At 43.3% G+C, this 24,524-nt stretch overlaps 1 protein-coding gene across 2 annotated transcripts; it reads left to right on the forward strand.

The window, feature by feature from the left end:
• Positions 1-1,467: 1,467 nt before the first annotated feature.
• LOC139416872 (myeloperoxidase-like) lies at positions 1,468-17,759 on the forward strand. Of its 2 annotated transcripts, XM_071166025.1 has the most exons (14): positions 1,474-1,519; positions 2,214-2,373; positions 6,531-6,715; positions 6,822-6,954; positions 7,691-7,820; positions 7,944-8,150; positions 8,288-8,651; positions 9,586-9,746; positions 11,457-11,715; positions 12,115-12,285; positions 16,349-16,586; positions 16,781-17,030; positions 17,189-17,213; positions 17,251-17,363. In XM_071166025.1, exons 2-13 carry the CDS (start codon positions 2,216-2,218, stop codon positions 17,192-17,194), a joined length of 2,262 nt encoding a protein of 753 aa, XP_071022126.1. In that variant the 5' UTR covers positions 1,474-1,519; positions 2,214-2,215; the 3' UTR covers positions 17,195-17,213; positions 17,251-17,363. The 2 variants fall into 2 exon arrangements, with proteins under 2 accessions (XP_071022125.1, XP_071022126.1); XM_071166024.1 differs by having other exon boundaries at positions 1,468-1,519; positions 17,189-17,759.
• Positions 17,760-24,524: the final 6,765 nt, after the last annotated feature.

Below are 24,524 nucleotides of genomic sequence, written 5' to 3' on the forward strand. Positions count from 1 at the left end.
GTCATGCACAAAGTAGATGTCCGAAACGACTTTCCAAAACTATAGTTTGTCAACAAGTCAATTGTGGAGTGGTTGAAAAACGAGTTTTAATGACTCCAACCTCCAAAGTGTATGTAAACTTCCGACTTCAACTGTACATTGATTCTTGAAATCACTGTGTTGGCTTGCATCGGTGCAAGAAACCAAATATATTTTGTCCCCCATATGGCAGGATAGGCCATGGAAGTAATACTGCCTAAGAGGTGTAGAGGCTAAAAGTGGCTATTTTGATGATCTTTTTGATGTTTGTGCATAGAGTTCTGAAAATTCACCAAAGTGACTGAAAAATATAACTGCAGTAATCAGCCAGGTAAAACAAAACTATATATTGTGTTCTGAAACATATTGTAATATCATTGTTTGAGAAAAGTGAATGGTCATCCCCTTACCAGACACAAACCCTGATAATCAGATGGGTTATCACGGAACACACCGTCGTCACAGGTAAAATATTCCCTCGGTATTTCCTCTTACCATTACACAAAGAACAAAAAATGCTTCAGTGCATACAAGGAAATTACAGATCATTTCTGATCACCATCTCTGAAATGAAGTTAGTCAAGTGTCATTCACTGCAACAAGGAAGAATGATGGTGAATATATATTATATTTCAAATGACCTTTGTCATTTTGGAGTTAAGTTTTTACTCAAACTTCCCTGTGGAGGTTATTTCAACAGACTATAGCTAGCTCTGGGGTTCTACCCAATGGACCAATTTGACTTGACAAAAGTAAAGTTTGTGACTTACGATACAATCCTAAAGCACATATTTAAATTACAATGCACAAGTCTGTTGCATGATGTCAATTTCGCTAATTCAAATATCGTGAAGCTGCAATCTTTGAAACTATTTTGGGTTTCAGGTAGAACCCTTTTGGGTTCCATGTAGAACCCTCTGTGGAAAGGGTTTTACATGGAACCTAAAAGGGTTCTTTAAAGGGTTCTCCCATGGGGAAAGGCAAAGAACCCTTTAATTAATTAAGGTTCTAGATATTTTAAAAAAGAGCGGTGAACTTGTATAAATGGTACTGGTTGTAAGTGCGCCATTACCGAGAAGCTCTGAGTACACAGCAGCTCAAAATAAAGCAATTCATACATTCTTGTAAAGCCCAGACCATAGGCCATGCAGGCATAACCATCACAATCATTTAAGTCATGATGCTGCAAAAGGGTTCTAGCAGGAAACAGCTGCCTAGAATATAGAGTAAGCATTTACCATTTTCCTTGACTGACTCAAAAGTAGCACATTAAATAATATGATCAGTTAATGATCGATTTGGTCAAGGCAAAAGGAAGAAGGAAGTTGCATGATGTCATCATTGTAAATAACAACGTGCCTAGTTCAATACAAATAAAATGTCAGATAATAGGGGTGGGGCTTTGTAACATTGACTATAAATAGAACTGTTAGAGAGGACTCTATCTTCAGACGAGTTTACTTCTCAACAAGACTTCACAACAAGAGTTGTTCAAACAAAGGTATGATTGAATAAAATACATTTGCTGTCTGTTTCCCTTGTCTGGTCTGATCATCAGGTTATATTTTTGTTTTCTGTTAACCATGGTAATTCTGATCCATGCATGAATGTGTTGTTAACAGGGATGTCAAATTGTTCAAACATTGAATGGATTTAATCGCTACATTTGCTGCAATTAATCGCAATTAATTGCAAATTCAGAATTTGATCAAACTAAACTGTATTTTTTCATACCAAAAAAATATTACAAGAATATTGACGTCTTGATTTTGTAAGTAACGGTAAGCAAAATTAGGTACATTTAGAAAGCACACTTTCGTTAACCTCAATGTCAATTTATTTTTACATTTATTGTTGTTGTTATCTGTATAGATTATGTATTGTTATCTGTATAGATGATGTATTGCAGATGTTTTCAGTGCATTTTCAACGCTTTCAGACAATGCGGTTAATCACAATTAAAAAACAGTGCAATAAAATGATATAAAGTTAACTCGAGTAAGCTGATTTACTCTGACAACCCTAGTTTTTAATATGATTATTTTAATATGATTATTATTCTTTGAGAAGTCTCTGTAGTTCTCTCTCACAATCTGTAAAACAGCTAGAAGCAAAATACTTGCTCATTACATTGAAGAGAGCAGCATATTTTTGTAAGGATGATAAACTGATAAACCTCCCTTTCTGCTTTCTAGAGATGAAGCCGTTTCCCTCCCTCCTGGCATTGGGTCTGTGCCTGATGTTCATCCAGCCAGCACTGTCCACACAGGAAAGTTTGGGTGGCCCTTTCATTCACAGTTCAATAGAGGAGGCAAAGAGACTCGTAGATGAAGCCTACAAGTACTCCAGAGAAAAGTGAGTAAACCTGACAGTTGATCTCTTCAGATGTAGTCAATCATCTCTGTCTTTGTAAATTGGGTCAAATGAAATGACCAGCACTAGTGTCTTACTCCGTATGCAACCAGCACAATTGTCTCACTCAGTCGAAGAAACAGATTTGCACTAGCTTTGCTTTAATTGTACCTTTTGTATTTCCTTTAGAAAATAATAGGTTCACTATATATATTTCTCATAAGTTCTTATGATTAGTACAATAAATCTGCCAGTGTACAAAGATTTTAATTCAACTGCAGGAGCTTGTTTCTCTTCAAAACTCAATCATATGCTTGTCCAGTGGTGGAAAAACTACCCAATTGTCATACTTGAGTAAAAAAATAAAGATACCTTAACAGAAAATTATGTCGCCAAGTAAAATACTACTTGAATAAAAGTCAAAAGGTATTTGGTTTTAAATATTCTTAAGTATCAAAAGTACATGTAAAATATAGTTAAGTACTAAAAGTATAAATCATTTTACATTCCTTACATTAAGCAAATCAGACAGCACCATTTTCATTTTTATCTAAACACTCCAACATCATTTAGAAACCAGGGATGTTCTCTGTTTAGTGAGTCAGCCAGATCAGAGGCAGTAGGGACAACCAGGGATGTTCTCTGTTTAGTGAGTCAGCCAGATCAGAGGCAGTAGGGACGACCAGGGATGTTCTCTGTTTAGTGAGTCAGCCAGATCAGAGGCAGTAGGGACGACCAGGGATGTTCTCTGTTTAGTGAGTCAGCCAGATCAGAGGCAGTAGGGACGACCAGGGATGTTCTCTGTTTAGTGAGTCAGCCAGATCAGAGGCAGTAGGGACGACCAGGGATGTTCTCTGTTTAGTGAGTCAGCCAGATCAGAGGCAGTAGGGACGACCAGGGATGTTCTCTGTTTAGTGAGTCAGCCAGATCAAAGGCAGTAGGGACGACCAGGGATGTTCTCTGTTTAGTGAGTCAGCCAGATCAGAGGCAGTAGGGACAACCAGGGATGTTCTCTGTTTAGTGAGTCAGCCAGATCAGAGGCAGTAGGGACGACCAGGGATGTTCTCTGTTTAGTGAGTCAGCCAGATCAGAGGCAGTAGGGACAACCAGGGGTGTTCTCTGTTTAGTGAGTCAGCCAGATCAGAGGCAGTAGGGACAACCAGGGATGTTCTCTGTTTAGTGAGTCAGCCAGATCAGAGGCAGTAGGGACAACCAGGGATGTTCTCTGTTTAGTGAGTCAGCAAGATCAGAGGCAGTAGGGACAACCAGGGATGTTCTCTGTTTAGTGAGTCAGCCAGATCAGAGGCAGTAGGGATCACCAGGGATGTTCTCTGTTTAGTGAGTCAGCCAGATCAGAGGCAGTAGGGACGACCAGGGATGTTCTCTGTTTAGTGAGTCAGCCAGATCAGAGGCAGTAGGGATCACCAGGGATGTTCTCTGTTTAGTGAGTCAGCCAGATCAGAGGCAGTAGGGACGACCAGGGATGTTCTCTGTTTAGTGAGTCAGCCAGATCAGAGGCAGTAGGGACAACCAGGGATGTTCTCTGTTTAGTGAGTCAGCCAGATCAGAGGCAGTAGGGACAACCAGGGATGTTCTCTGTTTAGTGAGTCAGCCAGATCAGAGGCAGTAGGGACAACCAGGGATGTTCTCTGTTTAGTGAGTCAGCCAGATCAGAGGCAGTAGGGACAACCAGGGATGTTCTCTGTTTAGTGAGTCAGCCAGATCAGAGGCAGTAGGGACGACCAGGGATGTTCTCTGTTTAGTGAGTCAGCCAGATCAGAGGCAGTAGGGACAACCAGGGATGTTCTCTGTTTAGTGAGTCAGCCAGATCAGAGACAGTAGGGACAACCAGGGATGTTCTCTGTTTAGTGAGTCAGCCAGATCAGAGGCAGTAGGGACAACCAGGGATGTTCTCTGTTTAGTGAGTCAGCCAGATCAGAGGCAGTAGGGACAACCAGGGATGTTCTCTGTTTAGTGAGTCAGCCAGATCAGAGGCAGTAGGGACAACCAGGGATGTTCTCTGTTTAGTGAGTCAGCCAGATCAGAGGCAGTAGGGACGACCAGGGATGTTCTCTGTTTAGTGAGTCAGCCAGATCAGAGGCAGTAGGGACAACCAGGGATGTTCTCTGTTTAGTGAGTCAGCCAGATCAGAGGCAGTAGGGACGACCAGGGATGTTCTCTGTTTAGTGAGTCAGCCAGATCAGAGGCAGTAGGGACAACCAGGGATGTTCTCTGTTTAGTGAGTCAGCCAGATCAGAGGCAGTAGGGACAACCAGGGATGTTCTCTGTTTAGTGAGTCAGCCAGATCAGAGGCAGTAGGGACAACCAGGGATGTTCTCTGTTTAGTGAGTCAGCCAGATCAGAGGCAGTAGGGACAACCAGGGATGTTCTCTGTTTAGTGAGTCAGCCAGATCAGAGGCAGTAGGGACGACCAGGGATGTTCTCTGTTTAGTGAGTCAGCCAGATCAGAGGCAGTAGGGACGACCAGGGATGTTCTCTGTTTAGTGAGTCAGCCAGATCAGAGGCAGTAGGGATCACCAGGGATGTTCTCTGTTTAGTGAGTCAGCCAGATCAGAGGCAGTAGGGACGACCAGGTGTTTGTGTTTAGTGAGTCAGCCAGATCAGAGGCAGTAGGGACAACCAGGGATGTTCTCTGTTTAGTGAGTCAGCCAGATCAGAGGCAGTAGGGACAACCAGGGATGTTCTCTGTTTAGTGAGTCAGCCAGATCAGAGGCAGTAGGGACGACCAGGGATGTTCTCTGTTTAGTGAGTCAGCCAGATCAGAGGCAGTAGGGACGACCAGGGATGTTCTCTGTTTAGTGAGTCAGCCAGATCAGAGGCAGTAGGGACGACCAGGGATGTTCTCTGTTTAGTGAGTCAGCCAGATCAGAGGCAGTAGGGACGACCAGGGATGTTCTCTGTTTAGTGAGTCAGCCAGATCAGAGGCAGTAGGGACGACCAGGGATGTTCTCTGTTTAGTGAGTCAGCCAGATCAAAGGCAGTAGGGACGACCAGGGATGTTCTCTGTTTAGTGAGTCAGCCAGATCAGAGGCAGTAGGGACAACCAGGGATGTTCTCTGTTTAGTGATTCAGCCAGATCAGAGGCAGTAGGGACGACCAGGGATGTTCTCTGTTTAGTGAGTCAGCCAGATCAGAGGCAGTAGGGACAACCAGGGATGTTCTCTGTTTAGTGAGTCAGCCAGATCAGAGGCAGTAGGGACAACCAGGGATGTTCTCTGTTTAGTGAGTCAGCCAGATCAGAGGCAGTAGGGACAACCAGGGATGTTCTCTGTTTAGTGAGTCAGCCAGATCAGAGGCAGTAGGGACAACCAGGGATGTTCTCTGTTTAGTGAGTCAGCCAGATCAGAGGCAGTAGGGACGACCAGGGATGTTCTCTGTTTAGTGAGTCAGCCAGATCAGAGGCAGTAGGGACAACCAGGGATGTTCTCTGTTTAGTGAGTCAGCCAGATCAGAGGCAGTAGGGACGACCAGGGATGTTCTCTGTTTAGTGAGTCAGCCAGATCAGAGGCAGTAGGGACGACCAGGGATGTTCTCTGTTTAGTGAGTCAGCCAGATCAGAGGCAGTAGGGACAACCAGGGATGTTCTCTGTTTAGTGAGTCAGCCAGATCAGAGGCATTAGGGACAACCAGGGATGTTCTCTGTTTAGTGAGTCAGCCAGATCAGAGGCATTAGGGACAACCAGGGATGTTCTCTGTTTAGTGAGTCAGCCAGATCAGAGGCAGTAGGGACGACCAGGGATGTTCTCTGTTTAGTGAGTCAGCCAGATCAGAGGCATTAGGGACGACCAGGGATGTTCTCTGTTTAGTGAGTCAGCCAGATCAGAGGCAGTAGGGACGACCAGGGATGTTCTCTGTTTAGTGAGTCCACCAGATCAGAGGCAGTAGGGACGACCAGGGATGTTCTCTTGATAACTGTGTGAATTTACCATTTTCCTGTCAAAATGTAACAAGTACTTTTGTATGTCAGGGAAAATGTATGGAGTAAAAAGTACATATTTTCTTTAGGAATGAACTGAAGTAAAGTTGTCAAAAATATAAATAGTAAAGTAAAGTACAGATACACCAAATAACTACTTAAGTAGTACTGTAAAGTATTTTTACTTAAGTACTTTACACCACTGTGCTTGTCCATTCCTTAGGAGTCTGGAGAGAGTGCGTGGACAGTCCACCAGGCCCTCAGATATCCTGCGTCTCCTGAAGCAGCCTGCCAGGGACACGCGCTCTGCTGTTCGGTCTGCAGACTACCTGGAGAACACCTTGAGGCTGATCCATGAGAAAGTCCACCGCACCCACAGGCTGCACAAACGTTCGCTCAACGCAACAGGTCAGTTGCACACAAATATACATACGCACATACGCGCCAACACACATACATTCAGACACACACACAAACACATATTTCACATTATTCCTTATCTCTTGTTTCTCAGACCTCCTCACACCACAGGAGCTAGACACCATTGCCCGGGTCACTGGCTGTGCAGCTCGTGTCAGCAAGCCCTCCTGCCGCACCACACCCAACGTTAACAAGTACCGCACAGCCACCAGCGTCTGCAACAACCTGTGAGAGCACCAGGGCATGGCGGGTTTAATACTTTGACACAACAATTTGAAAGCCTTGTGCACAGTAGTTGTATAGGGTGGAATATAAAGGGAAGTGCAATCAGTGTAGGTCTGAGGTCTGGCTATACAGTCATAGGGTGCAGGAGATGTGGCTTAAAGGCAACACCAACATAAAGTGTCTTTATAGGACATTGGGCCACCACGATCCGCCAGAACAGCTTCAGAGCACCTTGTCATATATTCTACAAGTGTCTGGAACTCTATTGGAGGGATGTGACACCATTCTTCCACGGGAAATCCCATCATTTGGTGTTTTGTTGATGGTGGTGGAAAACGCTGTCTCAGGCGCCACTTCAGAATCTACCATGTGTTCAATTGGGTTGAGATCTGGTGACTGACAGCCATGGCATATGGTTTACATCGTTTTCATGCTTATCAAACCATTCAGTGCTCTATGGATGGGGGCATTGTCATCCTATATTGGCATAGCCACGGTTGCCAAAATAATTGCCAAAATAATGGCATGCCCAGCATTATTATACATGACCCTAAGCATGATGGGATTTTAATTGCTTAATTAACTCAGGAACCACACCTGTGTGGAAGCACCGGCTTTCAATATACTTTGTATCCCTCATTTACTCAAGTGTTTCCGTTATTTTGGCAGTTACCTGTACCTTGAGTTTCTCAAGCGAGGTTTCTCTATTCTGATTTGTATTTTCTTCCTTCTTATTAGGAAGTCTCCTCGTCTGGGAGCCTCAAACACCCCCTTCACTCGTTGGCTGCCTGCTCAGTATGACGATGGGGTCTCTAGACCCAAAAGCTGGGACCCAAATAGGAGCTTCAACAACTTTGTGCTCCCTCTGGTATGATGACAATACATAGACATGGTTGCAATAACTGCCACTATTTCACCACAAGTTAGATATAAAGTAACATAATTGTATTTCATTGTTCTCCCTCTGCCCTGCTTCCCTCCATGTGTGCAGGTAAGGGAGGTCTCTAACCGTATCCTGGCAACCAATGACGCCAGTGTAGAGAGCGATCGCGAGTTCACACACATGGTCACTATTTTTGGCCAGTGGAACGACCATGACCTGACATTCACGCCCTCCTCCCCCAGCATCCGCGCCTTCAGCAATGGCCTGGACTGTGATGAGAGCTGTGAACGCTCCGAACCCTGTTTCCCCATCCAGGTCAGTCACAGCTCTCACATCACATCCCACAGCCTAACACTTACAACAGGCACCCCTGGATATCTGGCCCTTTTCGATCCATGGTCCCTGGATAATTAGTTATTCAACCTCAGTCTTGTCTTTTCCTCCATGACCAGATTCCTCTCAATGACCCACGCTTGCCCACTGGCCCAGACAGCTGCATCCCGGTCTTCCGATCAGCGCCTGTGTGCGGCACAGGAAAGTCTGCTTTCAATTTTGGTGACATGGCCAACAGGAGGGAGCAGATCAATGCCCTAAATGCCTTCCTGGACTTGGGGCAGGTGTACGGCTCTGAGGAGGGGTTGGCGCGTGACCTACGTGACCTCACCAACGATGGAGGCCTGCTACGTATCAACAAAGAGTTCACAGACAACGGACGTGAGTTTCTTCCCTTCACTGACGTGAAGGGGAACATGTGTGCCACCCGCAGGAGAATCACCAACGACACCAATGCCAAGGAGGTGCCCTGCTTCGTTGCAGGTTAGCCTTTCAACTCCGTTTGTCCAAAGAGTAGACCAATGTATATTTAAGTTAAAGTCTAAGACACAGAATGATGACAAAAAGCGATAGAACTTTGACCAGAGGAATTCTTTGACTTCCCATATACAATAGTTGTCCGGATACAGAAAGACAATGTATATGATGTTCATCTCAATCACTATCTGGCCTCACCTGTATGTCTCTGACCTCACTTGTATGTCTCTGGCTTCACCTGTATGTCTCTGGCTTCACCTGTATGTCTCTGGCCTCACCTGTATGTCTCTGGCTTCACCTGTATGTCTCTGGCCTCACCTGTATGTCTCTGAGCCTCACCTGTATGTCTCTGGCCTCACCTGTATGTCTCTGACCTCACCTGTATGTCTCTGGCCTCACCTGTATGTCTCTGGGCTCACCTGTATGTCTCTGGGCTCACCTGTATGTCTCTGGCCTCACCTGTATGTCTCTGGCCTCACCTGTATGTCTCTGGCCTCACCTGTATGTCTCTGGCTTCCCCTGTATGTATCTGGCTTCACCTGTATGTCTCTGGCCTCACCTGTATGTCTCTGACCTCACCTGTATGTCTCTGGCCTCACCTGTATGTCTCTGGCTTCACCTGTATGTATCTGGGCTAACCTGTATGTCTCTGGCCTCACCTGTATGTCTCTGGCCTCACCTGTATGTCTCTGGCTTCACCTGTATGTATCTGGCTTCACCTGTATGTATCTGGGCTCACCTGTATGTCTCTGGCCTCACCTGTATGTCTCTGGCCTCACCTGTATGTCTCTGGCTTCACCTGTATGTATCTGGGCTAACCTGTATGTCTCTGGCCTCACCTGTATGTCTCTGGCCTCACCTGTATGTCTCTGGCCTCACCTGTATGTCTCTGGCCTCACCTGTATGTCTCTGGTCTCACCTGTAAGTCTCTGTCTGCCAGGTGATGTTCGTGTGGATGAGAACATAGCTTTGACATCCATTCACACAATGTTCTTGCGTGAGCACAACCGTCTGGCCGGTGCCCTGCTTCGTCTCAACCCACATTGGGACGGTGAGACACTCTATCAGGAGGCTCGCAAGATCATGGGCGCCTACACCCAGGTACCAGTAACAGACTCATATCACCAACCAGAGAAACAGACTCATATCACCACCCAGGTACCAGTAACAGACTGATGTCACCACCCAGGTACCAGTAACAGATTGATATCACCAACCAGGTACCAGTAACAGACTCATATCACCACCCAGGTCGTAACAGACTGATATCACCACCCAGAGAGAGAAACAGACTCATATCACCAACCAGGTACCAGTAACAGACTGATATCACCACCCAGGTACCAGTAACAGACTCATGTCACCAACCAGAGAGAGAAACAGACTCATATCACCACCCAGGTACCAGTAACAGACTGATATCACCACCCAGGTACCAGTTACAGACTCATATCACCAACCAGGTGGTAACAGACTGATATCACCACCCAGGTACCAGTAACAGACTCATATCACCAACCAGGTAGTAACAGACTGATATCACCACCCAGGTACCAGTAACAGACTCATATCACCACCCAGGTACCAGTAACAGACTCATATCACCAACCAGGTACCAGTAACAGACTGATATCACCACCCAGGTACCAGTAACAGACTCATATCACCAACCAGGTACCAGTAACAGACTGATATCACCAACCAGGTACCAGTAACAGACTGATATCACCACCCAGGTACCAGTAACAGACTGATATCACCAACAAGGTACCAGTAACAGACTGATATCACCACCCAGGTACCAGTAACAGACTCATATCACCAACCAGGTAGTAACAGACTGATATCACCACCCAGGTACCAGTAACAGACTCATATCACCACCCAGGTACCAGTAACAGACTCATATCACCAACCAGGTACCAGTAACAGACTGATATCACCACCCAGGTACCAGTAACAGACTCATATCACCAACCAGGTACCAGTAACAGACTGATATCACCAACCAGGTACCAGTAACAGACTGATATCACCACCCAGGTACCAGTAACAGACTGATATCACCACCCAGGTACCAGTAACAGACTCATATCACCACCCAGGTACCAGTAACAGACTCATATCACCAACCAGGTACCAGTAACAGACTGATATCACCAACCAGGTACCAGTAACAGACTGATATCACCACCCAGGTACCAGTAACAGACTCATATCACCAACCAGGTACCAGTAACAGACTCATATCACCAACCAGGTAGTAACAGACTCATATCACCACCCAGGTACCAGTAACAGACTGATATCACCACCCAGGTACCAGTAACAGACTGATATCACTAACCAGGTACCAGTAACATATTGATTTCACCAACCAGGTACCAGTAAAAGACTGATATCACCACCCAGGTACCAGTAACAGACTAATATCACCAACCAGGTACCAGTAACAGACTGATATCACCAACCAGGTACCAGTAACAGACTAATATCACCAACCAGGTACCAGTAACAGACTGATATCACCAACCAGGTACCAGTAACATATTGATTTCACCAACCAGGTACCAGTAAAAGACTGATATCACCACCCAGATACCAGTAACAGACTAATATCACCAACCAGGTACCAGTAACAGACTGATATCACCAACCAGGTGGTAACAGACTCATATCACCAACCAGGTAGTAACAGACTGATATCACCAACAAGGTACCAGTAACAGACTGATATCACCACCCAGGTAGCAGTAACAGACTCTATTCAGCACCCAGGTACCAGTAACAGACTCCCTCCCTCCCTCCCAGGTGTTTGTGTTCAGGGACTACCTGCCGCACATCGTGGGCCCAGACACCATGGCCCGGCAGCTCGGCCGTTACCCTGGCTACAACGAGACGATTGATCCCAGCATTGCCAACGTGTTTGCGACAGCAGCGTACCGCTTTGCCCATCTGGCCATCCAGCCCACGCTGTCCCGCCTGGACATCAACAACAAGGAGAATCCCATGTTGCCCAGCGTGCCCCTTTTCAAGGCCTTCTTCACCCCCTGGAGGCTGGTGTTTGAGGGTGAGTGGTGGTGGGTCACATAGGAATGCTTTGCAGACCCCTTTTCCAGTTGTAAACTAATTCACTCTCTGGATTATTAATTAAGCAATAAGGCATGATGGGGTGTGGTATATGGCCAATATACCACGGCTAAGGGATGTTCTTAGGCACGATGCAACGCGGAGTGCCTGGATACAGCCCTTAGCCGTGGTATATTGGCCATATACTACAAACCCAGAGGTGCCTTAATTGCTATTATAAACTGGTTACCAACATCATTAGAGCAGTAAAACTAAATGTTTTGTAATTTCAGTGGTATACGGTCTGATATACCATGGCTATCAGCCAATCAGCATTCAGGGCTTGAACCACCCCGTTTATAACAAAACAACATCCTATTCTTTGTCTGTCCTCCTTTAGGTGGTATCGACCCTCTTATCCGTGGTCTGGTGGGTCACCCTGCTAAGCTGAACACCCAGAACCACATGATGGTGGATGCTCTGAGGGAGAAACTCTTCCAGTTCATAAACCATCTGGCTCTGGACCTGGGCTCCCTCAACATGCAGCGTGGACGCGACCATGGCCTGCCTGGTACACACCTTCCATTTTCCCTCTATACTGTTACCCTGATACCACAGATAAACACATCTATACTGTTACCCTGATACCACAGATAAACACATCTATACAGTTACCCTGATACCACAGATAAACACATCTATACAGTTACCCTGATACCACAGATAAACACATCTATACTGTTACCCTGATACCACAGATAAACACATCTATACTGTTACCCTGATACCACAGATAAACACATCTATACTGTTACCCTGATACCACAGATAAACACATCTATTCAGTTACCCTGATACCACAGATAAACACATCTATACTGTTACCCTGATACCACAGATAAACACATATATCCAGTTACCCTGATACCACAGATAAACACATCTATTCAGTTACCCTGATACCACAAATAAACACATCTATACTGTTACCCTGATACCACAGATAAACACATCTATACTGTTACCCTGATAACACAAATAAACACATCTATACTGTTACCCTGATACCACAGATAAACACATCTATATTGTTACCCTGATACCACAGATAAACACATCTATTCAGTTACCCTGATAACACAGATAAACACATCTATACTGTTACCCTGATACCACAGATAAACACATCTATTCAGTTACCCTGATACCACAGATAAACACATCTATACTGTTACCCTGTTACCACAGATAAACACATATATTCAGTTACCCTGATACCACAGATAAACACATCTATTCAGTTACCCTGATACCACAGATAAACACATCTATACGGTTACCCTGATACCACAGATAAACACATCTATACTGTTACCCTGATATCACAGATAAACACATCTATTCAGTTACCCTGATACCACAGATAAACCCTGATACCACAGATAAACACATTTGTTCAGTTACCCTGATACCACAGATAAACACATCTATACTGTTACCCTGATACCACAGATAAACACATCTATACTGTTACCCTGATACCACGGATAAACACATCTATTCAGTTACACTGATACCACAGATAAACACATCTATTCAGTTACCCTGATACCACAAATAAACACATCTATACTGTTACCCTGATACCACAAATAAACACATCTATTCAGTTACCCTGATACCACAAATAAACACATCTATACTGTTACCTTGATACCACAGATAAACACATCTATTCAGTTACCCTGATACCACAAATAAACACATCTATACTGTTACCCTGATACCACAGATAAACACATCTATACTGTTACCCTGATACCACAGATAAACACATCTATTCAGTTACCCTGATACCACAGATAAACACATCTATTCAGTTACCCTGATACCACAGATAAACACATCTATACTGTTACCCTGATACCACAGATAAACACATCTATACTGTTACCCTGATATCACAGATAAACACATCTATTCAGTTACCCTGATACCACAGATAAACCCTGATACCACAGATAAACACATTTGTTCAGTTACCCTGATACCACATATAAACACATCTATACTGTTACCCTGATACCACAGATAAACACATCTATACTGTTACCCTGATACCACAGATAAACACATCTATTCAGTTACACTGATACCACAGATAAACACATCTATTCAGTTACCCTGATACCACAAATAAACACATCTATACTGTTACCCTGATACCACAAATAAACACATCTATACTGTTACCCTGATACCACAGATAAACACATCTATACTGTTACCCTGATATCACAAATAAACACATCTATTCAGTTACCCTGATACCACAAATAAACACATCTATTCAGTTACCCTGATACCACAGATAAACACATCTATACTGTTACCCTGATACCACAGATAAACACATCTATACTGTTACCCTGATACCACAAATAAACACATCTATTCAGTTACCCTGATACCACAAATAAACACATCTATACGGTTACCCTGATACCACAGATAAACACATCTATACTCTTACCCTGATACCACAAATAAACACATCTATTCAGATACCCTGATACCACAAATAAACACATCTATACTGTTACCCTGATACCACAAATAAACACATCTATTCAGTTACCCTGATACCACAAATAAACACACCTATACTGTTACCCTGATACCACAAATAAACACATCTATTCAGTTACCCTGATACCACAAATAAACACATCTATTCAGTTACCCTGATACCACAAATAAACACATCTATACAGTTACCCTGATACCACAAATAAACACATCTATACTGTTACCCTGATACCACAGTTAAACACATCTATTCAGTTACACTGATACCACAGATAAACACATATATTCAGTTACCCTGATACCACATCTATACAGTTACCCTGATACCACAGATAACCACATACAGGGCCTTGCGAAAGTATTCGGCCCCCTTGAACTTTGCGACCTTTTGCCACATTTCAGGCTTCAAACATAAAGATATTAAACTGTATTTTTTTGTGAAGAATCAACAACAAGTGGGACACAATCATGAAGTGGAACAACATTTATTGGATATTTCAAACTTTTCTAACAAATAAAAAACTGAAAAATTGGGCGTGCAAAATTATTCAGCCCCTTTACTTTCTGTGCAGCAAACTCTCTCCAGAAGTTCAGTGAGGATCTCTGAATGATCCAATGTTGACCTAAATGACTAATGATGATAAATACAATCCACCTGTGTGTAATCAAGTCTCTGTATAAATGCACCTGCACTGTGATAGTCTCAGAGGTCCGTTAAAAGCGCAGAGAGCATCATGAAGAACAAGGAACACACCAGGCAGGTCCGAGATACTGTTGTGAAGAAGTTTAAAGCCGGATTTGGATACAAAAAGATTTCCCAAGCTTTAAACATCCCAAGGAGCACCGTGAAAGCAATAATATTGAAATGGAAGGAGTATCAGACCACTGCAAATCATTCATCAAAGCCATTTCTTAAAGATATCCATAAAAAGTGTTGTTTAAAGTTTGCCACAAGCCACCTGGGAGACACACCAAACATGTGGAAGAAGGTGCTCTGGTCAGATGAAACCAAAATGGAACTTTTTGGCAACAATGCAAAACGTTCTGTTTGGCGTAAAAGCAACACAGCTGAACACACCATCCCCACTGTCAAACATGGTGGTGGCAGCATCATGGTTTGGGCCTGCTTTTCTTCAGCAGGGACAGGGAAGATGGTTAAAATTGATGGGAAGATGGATGGAGCCAAATACAGGACCATTCTGGAAGAAAACCTGATGGAGTCTGCAAAAGACCTGAGACTGGGACGGAGATTTGTCTTCCAACAAGACAATGATCCAAAACATAAAGCAAAATGTACAATGGAATGGTTCAAAAATAAACATATCCAGGTGTTAGAATGGCCAAGTCAAAGTCCAGACCTGAATCCAATCGAGAATCTGTGGAAAGAACTGAAAACTGCTGTTCACAAATGCTCTCCATCCAACCTCACTGAGCTCGAGCTGTTTTGCAAGGAGGAATGGGAAAAAATGTCAGTCTCTCGATGTGCAAAACTGATAGAGACATACCCCAAGCGACTTACAGCTGTAATAGCAGCAAAAGGTGGCGCTACAAAGTATTAACTTAAGGGGGCTGAATAATTCTGCACGCCCAATTTTTCAGTTTTTGATTTGTTAAAAAAGTTTGAAATATCCAATAAATGTCGTTCCACTTCATGATTGTGTCCCACTTGTTGTTGATTCTCCACAAAAAAATACAGTTTTATATCTTTATGTTTGAAGCCTGAAATGTGGCAAAAGGTCGCAAAGTTCAAGGGGGCCGAATACTTTCGCAAGGCACTGTATATACTGTTACTCTGATACCACAGATAAACACATCTATTCAGTTACACTGATACCACAGATAAACACATCTATTCAGTTACCCTGATACCACATCTATACAGTTACCCTGATACCACAGATAAACACACCTATACCATTAAACTCATATCCTTTGGCTGTTAACACAAAATCAATCATCTTTCTAATTCCTCTTGTCTTCCATATACTGTATCTCTATTGGTCAGTTCCATTCACTTATTATTTCCTTTCTCTTCCCTAACCTAGATTACAACGCTTGGCGTAAATTCTGTGGGCTCTCAACACCTAGTAACCTGGGCGAGCTGGCCGTGGTTCTGAACAACACAGACCTGGCCTTCAGACTGCTGCAGCTCTACGGCACCCCAGATAACATTGACGTGTGGATGGGGGGCGTGGCTGAACCCTTCGTACACAAGGGCCGCGTCGGGCCTCTCTTTGCCTGCCTCATCGCCACCCAGTTCCAGAAGATCCGCCAGGGAGACAGGTGAGTGAGTGAGTGAGTGAGTGAGTGAGTGAGTGTGAGAGAGAGTTGCCCACATCTTGGTGGGCATTGACTGACCTGCATCATGTAAGGTATTTGACATAGCACTGCCAGAGTGCAGTTTATTACTGTTTTTAAAGGTCCAGTGTGTGTTTGTCTGTCATCGTATGTGTCTCTTATCGCTTGTTGATCCCCAGGCTATGGTATGAAAACCCAGGCGTCTTCACCTCGGCACAGAGGAAGGCCCTGAAAAATGTATCTCTGGCTCAGATCATCTGTGACAACACTGGCATTACAGCCGTGTCACGTGACCCCTTCCTCATCCCTGAAGGAGGGAACACACCCATTAAGTGCAACAACATCCAGCAATTAAACCTTAGTGCCTGGAAGGAGAGCGCTTCTACGGCCGATCAGAAGCAGCAGGAGAATTCGGACCAGGACAACGAGGTAGTAGATTGAACTACAATATCAGTTAAGGTGTTTTTTAATCCATCAACACCTGTCTCTCTCTACCCCTACACCCTCTCTCGCCTCTTTCCTTCTGCCACTCTCTCCATCCAACCCTCTCTCCAAACATCATCCTATTTTTCTCTATTCCTCTCTAGATCTGATGTGAGCCCCTCCCCTAGTCCCCCCCCCCCCCCCCCCCCCCCCCCCCCCCCCCCCCCCCCCCCCGGACACCCCAGGGCCCAGCAGCAACATATGCCATCAGCAGCTCTCCGCCTTCTCTGTCCAGCTGACCGACAACTTTCTCACACACAACAACACCATCGTTTTTAGCCAGGTTGTCTACAACAGGCCGAACCATTACAATAAAAACTCAGGGGTGTTCCTAACCACCAGCACCACATCTGGTGATACCAGTTTTCCTTTACTTTCTTAGTGTGGACCTGTGGCTTAACAATGAGGTGAGTTGTGTCAATGGCCTCACTTCAGACAGCTTCTGCACTTCTTGCAGTTGGTCAAGGTCAATTAACTAGTAAGGGTGTTTGCCATTTTAAACAGGATTGTAAAAAAATATTTTCTTTGGAATCTTCTATTTTGTTATGCCTTTGTTATTGTGACTTCTTATGTGTTGCTATGACAATTAATTAAGGAGTACTTCATAAATGTGTATGTATTGATTTATGAGAAGAAATGTAAAAGACTTGCCTTTATAAAAGCGTTTGGAAATCATAGTTATTTTTTTCCCAAAAATGTCTATATACACACACCGCCTTACCTCAAACACATACAATGGCACTAAACGTGGTACTAATGTCAATCAGCTAGAAGTTCTAGTAGCACATTTTGGATAATTGTGTAATTAGTTCATTATCAGCAATCTTAGATTATATTTGTAGCCTATGTTCATGTCAGTTATCATAAGACTTTGCTAATTGTAGATTTTGTACTGCTTTAAATGTTTACTGCTTGTGATGGTGCATTTCGCTAATATTTTATTTTATTGAAACACTGTATTCGTGTGTTTTATTGCATAAATAAGCACTGAATCAGAAAACTCAGTATTCTATGCTGAGTGTTTGTATGAAAAAACAGGTGGCATACTCCTACCCTAACCCAGGGGACCCCATTTTGATATCTTAAAATTCTCAAGACCCCAACCATGTGAAAAACAATTATGTAATTAACAGCCAACGTTAACTTTTTATTATGGGCTTTGGCAGTCAGTTGAAAAACATTAACAGTATTTCTGATTGTTTTCTCAACTCACCATCACATACTTCTAATGTGGGGCTATGACAGTCAACTACAAAGTAGTCTGACATAATGTATCTTATCTCACCACAACTAATGAGATGGGTGTGTGTGTCTTGCAGTGATGCCAATTTAGCAATTTTGTTGCTAGATTTAACAACTTTTCAGTCTACCCTGGCAACTTCTAAACAAATTTAGATACTTTTAAAAATGTATTTGGAACTTTTAGCAACTTTTGAAAAGTGACTCAAACGCTAAAATGCAAGCATTTTCCCTCTAAATGACCCAAAAACGATTTTGTCTGTCACACACTGCACAGCTGCAAAAGTGCATTGTGAGTGACGTGACCAGCAGCAGGCCTGCAAATTGCAAATAATTGTTGGCTGACTGCAGCAGCAGTAGTACGGGTTCGACGAGCCAAACCCAATGAATATAGCTGGTCACGAATGTTTGATCTTGAACAGAACTTACATCAATCAACATGTCTAAATCAAAATTGTACAGAAAAGAGTGAGAGTCTGTACCTGAAAAACGTCAAATCCCATTTTTTGCCGAGATGGCCAGTCTATTTGAGTAACGTTATTGCGTAATCTACATAATGACGCAGTTTTACGTTAGCACTCAATGACATCACAACATCACAACAATGTACCCTGAAAATTAGTTGGCAACACTGGGATGTATGTCTCAAAGTCAGGGGGCGTGATCGACAGTGCGCACCTCATTTATGCTGTCACATCCAACCTGGATCGATATTTGTTTTTAATGCAGAGGAGAGCACTGAATCAGAGTAACATGAGTTGTAATGCTCGGAGGGAGACGGCACAGTATTCCGTTTTTGTCAGGATCCAAAACTCATCCATAGTGAGCCGTGAATGCGTTGTCTGCAGCATTCGATGTCACTTACTTACTTGCATGTCAACTGAGCAAGGATCACAGTCAGATGGGTTTCGCTGATTCGGTCACTAATCTGTATATATATATTTTTTTTTTGTATTTCCCTTGCATCCTTGCGTTCAGTTTCCCAAATATGACATTTACATAGGCAAGGATACACATTATTTTCATTACACAGAAAGTCAACAAACTGTTGCGAATGACAACTGTTCCTCTCTCAATTCGAAAAAATATTCCCTCGATAACCACCGAGCCTCGGTGTGAAATAGAACATTGTCATGCTATGATCTCATATATCCACATAGTTTCGCGAACAGGCGTGCGCGATGTAATTTACAAATCTAACTGCTGAGTATCTCCGAGTTCTGCGCTCAGCTCTTTTGTTTTATTTAACCTTTATTTAAACTTTTAGATTTGAATTATTTTCATTTAGATTTTTAAAGTTTCAATAATTTTGAGTGACAAAGATGATATAATATTTTATTTTTCTCGATGGTGCAGCTGAAGAACCTTTTGAGGATCTGAGGACCCATGCCAAATCTTTTCAGTCTCCTGAGGGGGAATAGGTTTTGTCATGCCTTCTTCACGACTGTCTTGGTGTGCTTGGAACATGTTATTTGGTTGGTGATGTGGACGCCAAGGAACTTGAATCTCTCAAAATGCTCCATGACAGCCCATCAATGAGAATGGGGGCGTGTTCAGCCCCCCATTTCCTGTAGTGCACAATCGTGTCCTTTGAGGGAGAGGTTGTTGTCCTTGCACCACATGGTCTCTGACCTCCTCCCTATAGGTTCTCTTGTTGTTGTCGGTGATCAGGCCTACCACTGTTGTGTCATCTGTAAACTCAATGATAGCATTTGAGTCGTGTCTGGCCGTGCAGAACAAGTAGTAAGGGAGGGGTTCGACCCTTTCCCCCGATTGCTCAGTTTGGCCGGGCAGCCAGCTTTAGGAAGATTCTTGGTGGTTCCAAACTTCTTCCATTTAAGAATGATGGAGTCCAATGTGTTCTTGGGGACCTTCAATGCTGCAGAACTTTTTTGGTATCGTTCCTCAGATCTGTGCATCAACACAATCCTGTCTCGGAGCTCTACGGATAATTCCTTTCACCTCATGGCTTGGTTTTTGCTCTGACACGTACTGTCAAATGTGGGACCTTACAGTATATAGACAGGTGTGTGCCTTTCCAAATAATGTCCAATCAATTTAATTTACCACAGGTGGACTCCAATCAAGTTGTAAAAACATCTCAAGGATGATCAATGGAAACAGGATGCACCTGAACTCAATTTCGAGTCACTTAGCAATCAATATAGGTAATAAGGTATTTGTTTTTTTTTGTACATTTGCAAAAGTTTCTAAAAACATGTTTTCAGTTTGTCTTCATGGGGTATGGAGTGTAGATGGGTGAGGGGGAAAAAATATTCAATACATTTTAGAATAAGGCTGTGTAACGTAACAAAATGTGTTAATACTTTCCAAATGCACTGTATACTTGTACAATACCTTCATGTTTTCATGAGTGTTTCAGTTTAGGGCCATAACTGGCCTGTCTGCTTAGACTGCTTTTATGGTAAGGAAACCTTTCAACGTTTTTGTGCCAGGGACCGGCGAGATATAGCCTCCTTCCTCTGGGTACTGCTAGTCTAAAACATTTTTTTTTATTCAAATGAAAAAAACATTTTCTCTAGATCTACTACCCTTAGTTTTAAAATAGTAATAACAGACAATCAAGCTATCAGAAACAAGTGTAGAAATTATTTGATTAAACATGGATTTGACCTTACTGCCATTACATCATTAAATGCCCTAAATATTTGTCTTTTTTATTTCACCTTTATTTAACCAGGTAAGCTAGTTTGAGAACAAGTTCTCATTTACAACTGTGACCTGGCCAAGATAAAGCAAAGCAGTGTGACACAAACAACAACACAGAGTTACACATGGAATAAACAAGCGTACAGTCAATAACACAATATAAAAAAATAAAGTCTATATAGAGTGTGTGCAAATGGCGTGAGGCAATAAATAGGCCATAGTAGCGAAGTAATTACAATTTAGCAAATTTACACTGGAGTGATAGATGAGCAGATGATGATGTGCAAGTATTAATACTGGTGTGCAAAAGAGCAGAAAAGTAAATAAAAACAATATGGGGATGAGGTAGGTAGATTGGGTGGGCTATTTACAGATGGGCTATGTACAGCTGCAGAGATCGGTTAGCTGCTCAGATAGCTGATGTTTAAAGTTAGTGAGGAAAATATAAGTCTTAAACTTTAGCGATTTTTTTCAATTCGTTCCAGTCATTGGCAGCAGAAAACTGGAAGGAAAGACGGCCAAAGGAAGTGTTGGATTTGGGTATGGCCAGTGAGATATACCTGCTGGCGCGCGTGCTACGGGTGGGTGTTATCGTGACCAGTGAGCTGAGATAAGGCGGAGCTTTACCTAGCATAGACTTATGGATGACCTGGACCCAGTGGGTCTGGAGACGAATATGTAGCGTAGAGGTGGATCAGGGAATCACCAGCAGCAAGAGCGACATCGTTGATATATAGAGAAAGGAGTTGGCCCGAGAATTGAACCCTGCGGTACCCCCATAGAGATTGCCAGAGGTCCGGACAACAGGCCCTCCGATTTGACAAACTGAACTCTGTCTGAGAAATAGTTGGTGAACCAGACGAGGCAGTCATTTGAGAAACCAAGGCTGTTGAGCCTGCTGATGAGAATACAGTGATTGACAGAGTCGAATGCCTTGGTCAGGTCGATGAAGACGGCTGCACAGTACAATCTTTTATCGATGGTGGTTATGATATCGTTTAGTACCTTGAGCGTGGCTTAGGTGCACCCGTGACCAGCTCGGAAACCGGATTGCACAGCGGAGAAGGTACGGTGGGATTCGAAATGGTCAGTGATCTGTTTATTAACTTTGCTTTCGAAGACTTCAGAAAGGCAGGGCAGGATGGATAAACGTCTATAATAGTTTGGGTCTACAGTGTCACACCCTGGAGGAGGATGACCGCAGCAGCGTCCCAATCTTTAGGGATCTCGGACGATACGAAAGACAGGTTGAACAGACTGGTAATAGGGGTTGCAACAATGGCAGTGGATAATTAAAGAGAGGGTCCAAATTGTCTAGCCCAGCTGATTTGTACAGGTCCAGGTTTTGCAGCTCTTTCAGAAGATCTGCTATCTGGATTTGGGTGAAGGAGAAGCTGGGGAGGCTTGGGCAAGTAGCTGGGGGATGCAGAGGGGGGGTGCAGGGCTGTTGGCCGGGGTTGCCAGGAGGAAAGCATGGCCAGCCGTAGAGACAGCTTCTTGAAATTCTCAATTATGTTGGATTTATCGGTGGTGACAGTGTAACCTGGCCTCAGTGCAGTGGGCAGCTGGGAGGAGGTGCTCTTATTCTCCATGGACTTTAGTCTCCCAAAACTTTTTGTAGTTAGAGCTACAGGATGTAAATTTCTGTTTGAAAAAGCGAGCCTTTGCTTTCCTGACTGACTGTGTGTATTGGTTCCTGACTGAAGTTGCATATCGCGGGGACTATTTGATGCTAGTGCAGTCCGCCACAGGATGTTTTTGTGCTGGTCAAGGGCAGTCAGGTCTGGAGTGAACCAAGGGCTATAACTGTTCTTAGTTCTATATAATTTTTTAAAAATGGGCATGCTTATTTAAGATGGTGAGGAAATTACTTTGAAAGAACAACCAGGCATTCTCGACTGAAGGGAGGAGGTCAATATCCTTCCAGGATACCCGGGCCAGGTCGATTAGAAAGGTCTGCTCTCAGAAGTGTTTTAGGGAGCGTTTGACAGTGATGAGGGGTGGTCTTTTGACCGCGGACCCATAGCGGATGCAGGCAATGAGGCATGATCGCTGAGATCCTGATTGAAAACAGCAGAGGTGTATTTGGAGGGCAAGTTGGTCAGGACAATATCTGAGGGTGCCCATGTTTACGGATTTAAGATTTAAATAACAAAGATGTCAAATTGGGTAGCCCAAACTTCAATCTGAAGGATTAATGGTTTGTATTGACTGAAATGCATCAACGGTTTTGTGATCTGGTAATAAGTGTGTAGAATAGAAAATCTACATTGCTTTCAAATGTCCTGTGCGGTTTGTGAACGTCCTGAAAGCTCCATCACTCAAAAGTTAAAGACAAATAGGAGAACAAACTGCTCCGTCACAACGGTTTATAGCAGAATAGCCATCTGGAATATTGGGTGGGACATGTTCCCCTCACATGCAAAATACACCTACGCATGTTATCAATGAAAACAATATGTATGATCTAGGACAGTTCTCAAACTGTCAGTCTGTTTTCTTTTAAGCTTAGATGGTCAGAATTGATCGTCAATGTTGTAATCGTGTGAGTGCACAACATATGATTAACATTTAGCACTATTATTCAGAGAGACTCAAAATGGAGCGCTCTTGTTGGGGTGTAGGTTTGACCATAAACTGACCGTAACCCTTGCTGCACAGTAGGCAAGCATCAGGGTCTGAAACTGGATGCATGCTTCTACTGGGAGCCAGCGGTGACTGCAAAGGAGCGGGGGGACTTGGGAAGGTTGACAACAGGCACGCTGTGGCATTCTGGTTAAGTTTCAGGGGTATGATGGCACGGGAGCTAGGAGCCCAGCCAGCACAGAGTTGCCGTAATCCAGACGTGAGACTAATCTTGGTTATTCCAGACGTATAGTGCCTGGACTAGGAACATAACATACTTTGATAAATCACACACACAAAAAATAAAAAAACTGAACTCAAAAGGCCAAATCAAAATAATTTATTTTTTTGGGTGACGTTTCATACAGAGTTCTAGAATTTAGTGTCTCAAACACTTAAAATCAATCCGTTGCTATATTTGCTTTTTGCCACCCCAAATTTACAGAAGAATTCTACTGAAAACATTATGGAGAAAAAAAAAAGAAAAAAAAAAACTATTCCTGTAGATTCTCAAGCTTGTCAACATTAATATCATTACCATATGCTTCTAAAATTATTTTCACATTACTTGAACAGTAAGATTCTTTTTAAAAACAAGTTAGTGCATCACCACACTATACATCCCTAGCTGCTCACAACTCATTCATGAATAAACAGCCTCAGCGAGTGATTAACTCAATTATAAACGGTATTACAAAACCCAAAGTCAATGCATCAAGTATTTCTCTCAGCTGAAATCTCAAACAATATACAATGTCATCATCTGCGTGCTTCTTTGCCAATTCGCTCTCACTCACTCACACACACACACACACACACCTTGGGGAAACCAGCCAACCAACAGTAGGATTAAAATAAATCAAATTTAAGTAAAATAATGTTGTCCAAACTGAAAATCCTCACGTC

The sequence above is a fragment of the Oncorhynchus clarkii genome, chromosome 9, assembly GCF_045791955.1.
Source record: "Oncorhynchus clarkii lewisi isolate Uvic-CL-2024 chromosome 9, UVic_Ocla_1.0, whole genome shotgun sequence".
Taxonomy (NCBI): domain Eukaryota; kingdom Metazoa; phylum Chordata; class Actinopteri; order Salmoniformes; family Salmonidae; genus Oncorhynchus; species Oncorhynchus clarkii.